At 40.3% G+C, this 10323-nt stretch overlaps 1 protein-coding gene and 1 long non-coding RNA gene across 2 annotated transcripts; one reads left to right on the top strand and one right to left on the bottom strand.

The window, feature by feature from the left end:
• Positions 1–291: 291 nt before the first annotated feature.
• Positions 292–4113, bottom strand: sec11a (SEC11 homolog A, signal peptidase complex subunit). Its single transcript, XM_053423789.1, has 6 exons — positions 3930–4113; positions 3359–3468; positions 2218–2367; positions 1898–2017; positions 829–886; positions 292–726 (listed from the first exon to the last, which is right to left on the bottom strand). The coding sequence occupies exons 1-6, from the start codon at positions 3978–3980 to the stop codon at positions 676–678; spliced, it is 540 nt and encodes a 179-aa protein (XP_053279764.1). The 5' UTR covers positions 3981–4113; the 3' UTR covers positions 292–675.
• On the top strand, positions 2776–4076 carry LOC128441728 (uncharacterized). Its single transcript, XR_008338753.1, has 2 exons — positions 2776–2817; positions 3248–4076. It is a non-coding gene; the product is annotated as an uncharacterized LOC128441728 (long non-coding RNA).
• Positions 4114–10323: the final 6210 nt, after the last annotated feature.

Here is a 10323-nt window from a genome sequence, read left to right as displayed (position 1 = left end):
AAAAAGGGTTAATGCTCACAGCCTGAGTCCCTCTTCATTGACTGTGTATGAACATCATCAAACTATTACACCATTTAAATTACAAGAAAATGAGTGAGCAACAAATTATGTCTGTCCGTTCTGTGAACTGACCCTAATCTGACTGAGGTCGATGTGTATGGTTCCATGGAATATTTAAATAGCCACTTATGAAATGCTACAAAATTCATTATGAAACAATATATTGTCGCTTTAAAGATACATTTTTGTGTAACTTTCTCTTTAAAGAGCAACAGGAAAATAAAACAAATATTCAGATGGTAACCAGATCTCATATTTAATATCATTCAAATTCAGTTCTCACAAAATACTTCACACATTTCCCCCCCAAACGATTCAACAGGAAACAAACAAGACTTATTTCACCTTTAAGAATGCCGTTTCCCATTCTGAGGGACTAAAGATAAACTTCGAACTAAATTTATCCTTGTTCCCTCACAAAAATATTTTTAAAGCTTGGCTTCTTTTTTTTTTTCAATGTAAACACCCTATCCACAGTTCTACAAAATGTTCAAACAAATGGTACAAAAAAGCCAGTTGGGTTTGACAAAGTTGTAACTAAATTCTGTTTTGAAAGGCATGACTGAGGTTTCCTGGACGTAGTTTATCCTTTTTGAGTCCTGAAGTCTGGGTACCTCACTCCCGATGGACCAGCACGAAGAGACCCAGCAAAAAGAGGACAGCGTACTGCAAGATCAAAACACAGAGCAGTTAGAATCACACAGGAAACATCAACACTACACAGAGCCAAGCACATCCTCTTGATGAGGAGCTGGTCGACAGACTTACTTTGAACTTGGGGTAGTCGTTCATGAGGATGGTAACAATTCCAATGTATGGCACAAACCTGGAGATGACAAAGATTCACAGTCAATAAATTGAATTGGAACATAAAATGTCAGTTTGATCAAATTCCATGGCAACTCAAGCAATGATAAATCTGTTCCATATGTATCTGGATCACTTTTCTTCATATGTGATCTATAATATTGTAAATTGTAAAATGCTTTTTTATTCCTCCTTTCAGTCTTCTCTTCCAAAATGAAGGTGGAGTGAGTAGACTGTAGCCTTGAGGCAATGTTGTGATTTGAGATACTGGGTAATACACATACATTTTTTATTTAAAAAGGTTAAAGATTTGTACTATTTCTACTGAAAAATCTTCGGAAATGTAGACAATTTGCATAATGGTACATTTGCGTAACATACATATTTGCGTATGTTGCTTAACACATACATTTATGAAAACATAACCACCTTAGCGGAGTTAATTATTTTGATAAGTAGATGTTTTTTTCAAGCTTCTCACATATAAAGAGGACATGATGATGTTACGTTATTTTTTACCTGTAGTCAAATAAAACATGAAAAGATAGAGAATTAACAATCATGACTTGCAGCCCTACCCACACAACCCTGCTGTAATGAAATGAAAATATGAGGTTCCCAATTATAAACCTAAGTACTCAGTGTCCTTTCTGTCCTTCTCACACATATGGACAAGTAAAGATCAAGAGGATGAACTACTCCAGTCACATCTTGTTCAGTGTAAATTAACTAGCAAGACATAAGAGACCAACCGTAATCCCCAAATCTGAAACAGCGGAGAAGTGAAATTACTTGTTTTTCCAGGTGACCTTGACAGATTGTCTTCCAAGAGAAGAACCTCTGTGACCATCAGGTAATTACCGCCATTAGAAAATACAAATATTGCTGTTATTGTGTAAACACATACTGTTGTAAATAAAGATTTTGTCTCTGAACTCCCTAGATTGTCATTTCCCAGTTTTGTTATCTGTATTGAATATGTGATTAAGATATCTGCACTGTTGTGCTTCTACCTGACCAAAGAACTTACCCCCTAGCTCGTCCAACCACATCTTTTTTCTCCAGCCAGTGTTGGCCCTGCTTGTACAGGCCTCTGTCATCCACTGCATTGTTGTCGCCTTTGGTCAAGAACTTTATGTCTCCGTTTTCCCTGTGAACAAAGTATTAGCATCATTTTAGACCACAACCTTCACTGTGTCCTCTATGTGTAGATTAGGAAATATAACAACTGTGATATATCTTACGGGTGTCCCTGTGCATTTTATTTAAATACTATTAATAGTAATCTCTGGTTTGATACACACATATTGGACTGATAATCATGGACAAGAATAACAGGTGCAGTCATACTTTTCATGGATCTTTAGTACTCTGTGTACTATTGGGATCTCTCGGCCTTCTATCCTGAAGACTACGATCTCTCCAACTCTGATGGGATCCTCTACTCGGTTGGTCAGGAACAAAAGGTCTCCTCTGTGGAAAGCTGGCTCCATACTCCCACTGAAATGAATGGTAAATACACATTAGAAAAAAATTGTTCAGCGCCATTTAGATCAATTTAATATTTTGTCCACATTGATTAACAAAATGATGAAACATCACTAGAATTATTTTATATTCAGTTTCTGCCAATTGATCCCTTTCACCTAAATCTTTAACAACTACTTTGGACATAACTAATAAGGACCACCTAAATATAGGGAATGCAAATGCAGACTACCATAGTTTAGACTGGGATAATGTTGGTAATATTATTTAAAAGCTAAATGAATAAAATGTGACCAAATTAAATAGATAAATAAAAAAATATGACTGAGTTTTACGGATCGACATTAGCGTTTCTAAGAAGAGTGACAGTGACAGGATGTTACAAACCATAACATCCTGTGAACAGCCCAGTTTCATCTTCCTCATTCTAACAGTATCATAAATAGATCAACTCTTGTTGTGGTGAGTATATTGTCCCCAGTCTAAATGTAAGTAAGAGAAATGCATGAGAGGATCAATTATCATCACACAGTTAAGCAAAACAATATGTATGTAGGTAGTCATGTACAATCAGAAGGTGGTTCTGTAAAGAGGTTGTAGAGAAGTCCCATTTAAAGATGTGCACCAGAGTGGCTGAATCTGGGTCAAAGATCTGGAAGTATTGACTTATATTGGATTTGGCATAATTTGGGGTTCCTGTGGTTGAAAGTTTAAAGCTATTTTCTGTTCAATATGTCTAAGACGATACTCTAAATCTGACATGGTTTGCGTTCAGATATATAAACTAAATTGCACGTTGAGGTAAAGGTACTTATAAAAAGAACTAATTGATTTTGGGCAGTTAAAATATTGTTAGTTAACATTGTTTATTGGTTTATATTGTTGATTCCAGCAAAACGAATGTGTCCAAGCAGAACCCGCCACCCTGTGAGGTTTGCTCGGGCTACACACGTCAAAATAAGCAGCACAAGAACTGAAAGCTCAACATGTCCAGTGAACTCACCTGAGAACGACCACAATGGGGCTCTCGCTGCCTGTGACCACCATCAGTCCCTTCCAGATCATCAGCGCAGAGGAAACTATCATCCCAAAGTTCAGCACCTGGTAATAGAGCTGCAAACACGATGCAGAGAACAACACTTCCGTTAGCAGCAGCCCTGCAGAACATACACCCGCCTATAAAGCTAGAATCATGAGCAGTCAGGTATAACGTGGCCCCAATTTAAAAAACACATGGGGTTTATTTTGGATAACACGAATGCACATATGGCGTTAGACCTCAGCTCCCACTGCCATGGCAGTAGTGTGCTGAGGAGAGGAAACTAGCTAGCTACCCTGAGGTTACTCATATAAAACCCTTTATATACAGTATATGTTTAAAACCGAGGTCTCCATGCGCTTCAAAAGCTGAAGCGCGATATGTTAAACAGTGGGACAGAGCACTTGACTTGGATATGCGGCTAACACGAGTCCCGTTGAGGCTGCAGTGATACAAAGCGCTCGGCGGCTAGTTCCCATTAGCTCCGACAACACAACATGGCTCTAGCAGAATGAAGCGAGGCTGCTGGTCCTACCTGCCGCTTATTCATGCGACGAACATCGTCCAGGAAGTCTAAAGACATCATGGCTACACGGGAGAGGCACAAGGCGTTTGAATTACACGGAACCCGCCGATCTAACGAGCATATGGATGATGCACGGTCACACACAGACCGCTAACGCCGCATCCCTGACTTCCGGGTGCGCTCAACCGGAAGTCCCGCCCTCCCGGCGAGCGCTATGTTGAGGTGTCAGTTTAGGATACGAGAGAGAGGGGGGGAGGGAGAGAGAGAGACAGAGAGAGAGACGTGGCCTTACTGAAATATATAAATAGATAATAAATAACCAATGCGTCTTTACACATTGGTCACTTCTATGTATTTAAACATGAACAACTTCTACATCTTTAATAAAAAATCAATTATTTGTCTTTATACATAAATCCTTTCAACATCTATGTACATAAATCCCTTCTATATCTGTAAACCATGTCTACATCTTTATAAGTATATATGTGTTTGTGCATAAATCACATCTGTATGCGTTAACAACCTCTATATGTCTTTATGCATATCAATACATACAATCACTTCTACTTCTTCAAACGTAAACCATTTCTACATCTCTGTATGTAAATGCACCTCTACCTCTTGAAAGGATAAAGCTTTTGTATGTGTCTACCTGATTTTTCATCTGAGCCATTGTTCTTTAAAAATACTGATTGCTGTTCTTGTGAGTCAGATGAAGTAAACATTTAAATCAGTTATGTGGAAATAATGACTCAGTGGGTAACTATTGTAAATCATACCGCAACAATCATCGAATTAATAATTTACGACATACTAATAACTATCTTTAATCGTTGGTTAACTCTCTTCTGCGAATAAAACGGTGCCTAAAGTGATTGTAGATGAGTTTACTTTCCACTACAGCTTTAGTTAACATCTGGGTGCTCTTGTATGCAACGCTGTCACATTCTGACTCACAAAAGAGCAACATCTCTGTTGACAAGTGCAAAGCTTTCATCACGACTAATTATTAACTGCTTTATTTTATTGTGGAGCACATCTAATTTCCTAGAGGAAGTGCGTTCCACTGGATTTGAATGATATCATAATTGTTCACCACACACCTGAAACCCACCAGTCAGTTTTAGTTTGTTGACTCCACCTGTGGGGATTATTCGTAACACAGATGTCCAACGTGGAAAAGTCATGAATTTTGTTTGCATTCATATGACTGGTACACTCTTCGTTTTTATGAGTTGTGTTTTGATGTTTGGTTTTCCTGTGACACAGCGCAGGTTCAGACGTATAATAACAAGGAGGCCCTTGTTAGACTAATTTAGTCATTTGGAAATTATCACATTTAGGATTTTAAAATGTCCGGCCTTTTTTCTAACAATTTCATAAACAAGTGTGCCAATTTATCTTTTTAAAATAAGAAATCACCAAATTTAATCCAATACAACCAAGCAACCCTAACCCTAACCCTAAAGTGTTGAGTTAAGAAATAATATACATCTAATTATGCATAATTTACATTATTACTATTATAAACACACAGGCCAGTTATTCATCACTGTCATCTGTTCATTTATTTGAATATGTGAATCAACAAAATGTGAATACTGATTACAAAACTCACTTCACAGTTTGTGACAGTGTACATTCCAACTGATTGTTGTGATCTCTCAAGTATTTCCAAGATAAATTTGTTATGATTCATGCAGGCGACAACCCCCACCATCACTAACCCCCTCCCCTTGTGCAAAGGAAAGCATTCATGAGGTGATATCCACTACTCTAATTCCATCAAAGTCTAAGGTTTGATCGTTTCTGAACTGTGTTATATTGTGAGAACCATTATGATATAATGAATATTTTGTGTGTGTAATTTACTGTTATGCACTGAAGCTGTTAAAGGTTCTGCTGACCTCTTGAGTATGAATGACCCTGTAAGTCTAGATTCCAGTGGAATTCCGACAGGTATTTTGTAGATACTGCAGACTAACACCCAGATGTCACAAGAGGTGACTGTGAGCTTCATGCTGAATAGTGGAATTGACATTTCTCTGTTTATCAGAGTATTGTTTAGAGGACATTAGTGAAGATTCTCAGTTATCCATGTCATCTTCAGGAGTTGTTGAAAATGGAGACAACACGCCCCTATTAGTCATGAGTCTATACTGTATACAGTACTTAGACAACTTATTTGATCAGGGTTAGCCTTTAGAACTTCCAATCATTGGAAATAATGCAGGATAGGAATCTGAATGCCATTTTTATAGTCACCAAAAGCTATCTGATCATCTCAGCACTGACTGTCAACCTGGCGATGGCCCCGAGAGCAGTGGCGGCCGGCGACTTTTGGAGGACTGAAGATAAAACTTTTTCCAAATGCCAACTGGTCTGTGACATTTAGGGGCGTGTGATGCTTTTCATTTAATCTGCCTAAATGGTCACAACTACCTCGGCACGACAATGGTAATTGAGGTCAGCCAGGCACAACGATGGGACGTCATAGAATCACAGGCAGCCCTGTGAGAGGGAGGTTCTTAGATACCACACTTGCCAGTCGCTGTTTCTGTTTTCACCCTTTTATTACGCGCCTTTTCTTTAATGAGCTCTCACTGACTGTGCCACAGGGATGTTTTATAAATACCGTCTGCTTGAACGCAAAGATACTATTCTATATTCTCGTATGACCTTTTGCATTCTCCCCTCCCTTTTGCCATGGCTGCCGGTATCTGTCCAAACAATCACTGAAATGCAAATATGATCTTTTGTGTGGAGCATTTTCTTACATGTTGCCACATAATGAGCCTGCTTGTGAGGCTGAACGCTGCAAACGTGGTTAATGTGCCACAGACCGAGTCTCTGGGTGCGAGAGCTTTGCATTAACTCAACATTATGTCCTGTTAAATAAAATGACAATTACTTAGGCCTTAAGTGTACACGCACAATCTCTTCAGTTGGGGACTAGCAATTCTCTCATTTGCCGTGTCCTATCCTGGGTATCAATGCTGAGATTACTCCTAGTGATCCTGGGCTCTTCATGATGGAGCGACTCAGTGCAGCATGAAGAGCTGTGCCGGTGCATCTTCCCTCTGTAATTTCCCCGCTCCACTCGTAATGTTTTCCACTAATGTCGAGTAGGAAACAGTTGGATTAAGGTTTGTCTCGCTGTCTGATGTAGGACAAATTAAACAAGACAAACTTATGGACAGAGTTAATGACAACGTGAATAAATCTTACAACGTGAACATAGTGAGGTACAGATTTGAGATAATTGGAGATCACATTTTTGTCTATAGGTATTGTGGATAACTCTCTTTGTACATTATTAATACTTTTAATTGTACAAGTGTAATTACTGTGGTAGACACTGACCAGGCCATTGTATGACAGAACCAACATGTGCCGTAGTACCTGGAGAAAAGCCACACAGACAGGGGAAGAACACGCAAACTCCACACAGTGAGACCATGGTTGCCACCGGGAATCGAGCCTGTGAAGTGACACTGTTAAAGGTAAAAACAAATACTTCAGTGCTGTAAACTGTATGCACAAGCCACTGTATGTGTACTGAGGATGTTGACAAAGCACTTTCTAGATACAGTACTCCACCTCACAGCACCCTTGCCAATCATCAGTTGGCAGACAATGATATATCCAGAATTTTGTTCAAGCTTCCAAGATGGACAAATGCAAACCAGAACAATGTCCCCACCTTTCCTGCTCTACTGAAGAATTTTATGCATAATTTTATATTTCCATCGACTCAAAACAACACTATTTTTGCTATGGAGGCACAGGAATAATAATATGTGTTTTTATTAGAGCTGTGAAAAATAACGAGTTAACGCGTTATGATTAAATTACAGGATTAATTCGTTGTTTTTTTTTAACGCATTTAACGCATGCGCAGAAGGACCTTCCAATTCCGCCGCCTCTGCACTAGTTGCCGCTCTAATGCAGTCAGACGGCAGCTGCCATTCAAACAAACAAACAACATGGATAATTCTGATGAACCTGAGGAACTTCTGGACGGGAAGATCGTGTTCCAAAAAAACAAAGATCGAACATTCAGTAAAACCAAGGTGATATGCACACTCTGCGAGAAGACGTTATCGTTTCACCGTAGCAATACCCGCCTAACCACCGCAACGCGAAGCATGTGTTGGTCGGCGAGGGGCGTTCAAGTGGAATGCGCCAAACCAGACTCACTCGCCGGACACATTGTGCAAAAGAAGCGGTCAGCTTTACTGTCAGAGAATTTGAACAAGTTAGTTTGCCTCACCAACTGGCTAAAGACCGAGTAGCTAAGAGGGCCTTTAGAGGCATTAGATTGTATCATGGTGTGGTTAATGGTTGTGTGACAAAAAATATAAAAAATGTCAACCATCCTATGGCTAAGAAGCTCAAATAATTTCTGTTTGATTTAAAAAATAAAAGTTTTATTCAACCACACAATGGCTAAGGAACCAGAATTCTGTTTAGGATGAAGATTATATTAATGTTCCATATGGAAAAGCAATGATAACTGCTGAAGAACTGCTGAGTTGCAGCACAAAAGAAAAGTTAAATGTCATAAATCTTGTTTTCACAAAAATATTCCGAAAAAATCGGTAATGTGATTAATCATGATTAATCCATAGAAACCTGTGATTAATTTGATTAAAAATTTTAATCATTTCACAGCCCTAGTTTTTATCCTTTTGTACTAGTGATATGTGATGATTGTATTTCTGTTCTGTATTTATTATTACGAACATGTACCTTTGAAGCTGACTTATAAATAAGGTTTATGCACTATTCTTTATTTTCTATTTGTATTCAATTATGCCTGCTTGTCATTGCCAGATTGAAATCTGAAAATTCTGTGTCGCACAAATCAAGTGTAATAACAGTTGTATCTTGTATTAACAGATATGATTCAGTCACTAAAGGCCGAATTATACTCGTGTTGCACGGACGCACGCATGCACGCAAGACACGCAACACGCCCCTTTCGTCCCCTCTGCGGGCTTGCGTGCGTCCGCCAATTTTTCTAACTACACGACAAAACGACGCGAGCCTCACGCAGCCCGCAAGGCTTGTGATTGGTCTGCTTACTACATCCCGTCCGGGGTCTAGTTTCCGGTTTCATGCCCCACAATACGCGGAAATCACGGAAGATTTAGAAGAACGAATATGGAACAAATAGAAGAGCACTTGGCAGAAGAGATCCGAAAGTATGACCACTTGTATAACCCGTCACTGACTGGAGGATTTGTCCGCCAGAAATAGGCTATTAGGAGCCGGAGTGGCGATGTAAATAAAGATTCGACGAAGAAGAAGACGTCTCTTCTTTGTGTGTTTTGTTTTCGAAACAAAACGTTACTCCGCCTAGTGTTCTGGCGGTGAATTGCGTTGCAACATGCGCAACACGTGAGTGAAGCATAACCCAAAACGAGTCCGTCGATGCAGCTGCGTGGCCTTCCGCGGTTGCAGTCGCAGGATTATAATTCAGCCTTAAGACATGCTTTGAACATCTTAAGGCCAAATTATAGTCGGGTTGCACGCACGCACGCATGCACGCAAGACACGCAACACGCCCCTTTCGTCCCCTCTGCGGGCTTGCGTGCGTCCGCCAATTTTTCTAACTATACGACAAAGCGACGCGAGCCTCACGCAGCCCGCAAGGCTTGTGATTGGTCTGCTTACTACATCCCGTCCGGAGTCTAGTTTCCGGTTTCATGCCCCACAATACGCGGAAATCACGGAAGATGTAGAAGAACGAATATGGACCAAATAGAAGAGCACTTGGCAGAAGAGATCCGAAAGTATGACCACTTGCATAACCCGTCACTGACTGGCCGATTTGTCCGCCAGAAATAGGCTATGAGGAGCCGGAGTGGCGATGTAAATAAACAGTCGACGAAGAAGAAGAAGACGTCTCTTCTTTGTGTGTTTTGTCTTTGAAAAAAAACGTTACTCCGCCTATGGTTCTGGCGGTGAATTGCGTTGCAACACGCGCAGCACGTTAGAGAAGTATAAACCAAAACGAGTCCGTCGATGCAGCTGCGTGGCCTTCCGCGGTTGCAGTCGCAGGACAATAATTAGGCCTGGTCAATTAGCCAGGTCAACCAGATATTCTGGTCAAATAAAAAATGTAAAGGACTTGAGAGTGCATGTGAGCAGGATTGTCCTTAACCTTGCGTTTGATCAGTGGCAATGAGGCATGGTGATTGAACTAACAGTAGGTGGCAGGAGCGTCTTGTGTCATGAGAGGCCGACTCCTCTACGTGTTGTTATCACGCCTCGGTGGCACTCGATCCCGTCTGTTACCTCGGAGAGACATCATCCAGGATAGTTCCTGTGTGGCTTCTCCAAACACAGATCCATGTCCCCTAAACTGAGCGGTGCATGGACCGGACCAGGTCTA

This window comes from Pleuronectes platessa, chromosome 1 (assembly GCF_947347685.1).
Source record: "Pleuronectes platessa chromosome 1, fPlePla1.1, whole genome shotgun sequence".
Taxonomy (NCBI): domain Eukaryota; kingdom Metazoa; phylum Chordata; class Actinopteri; order Pleuronectiformes; family Pleuronectidae; genus Pleuronectes; species Pleuronectes platessa.
Note: the sequence above shows the minus strand (reverse complement) of the source record. Positions and strands in the feature narration are given on the sequence as shown.

Coding starts and splice junctions, on each gene's coding strand:
- sec11a (XM_053423789.1), bottom strand. CDS start 3,980: ATGATGTCTTTAGACTTCCTGGACGATGTTCGTCGCATGAATAAGCGG. Junction 3,469..3,929: donor GTCGCATGAATAAGCGGCAG/GTAGGACCAGCA, acceptor TCGTGTTTGCAG/CTCTATTACCAGGTGCTGAA. Junction 2,368..3,358: donor CCCATTGTGGTCGTTCTCAG/GTGAGTTCACTG, acceptor CATTCATTTCAG/TGGGAGTATGGAGCCAGCTT.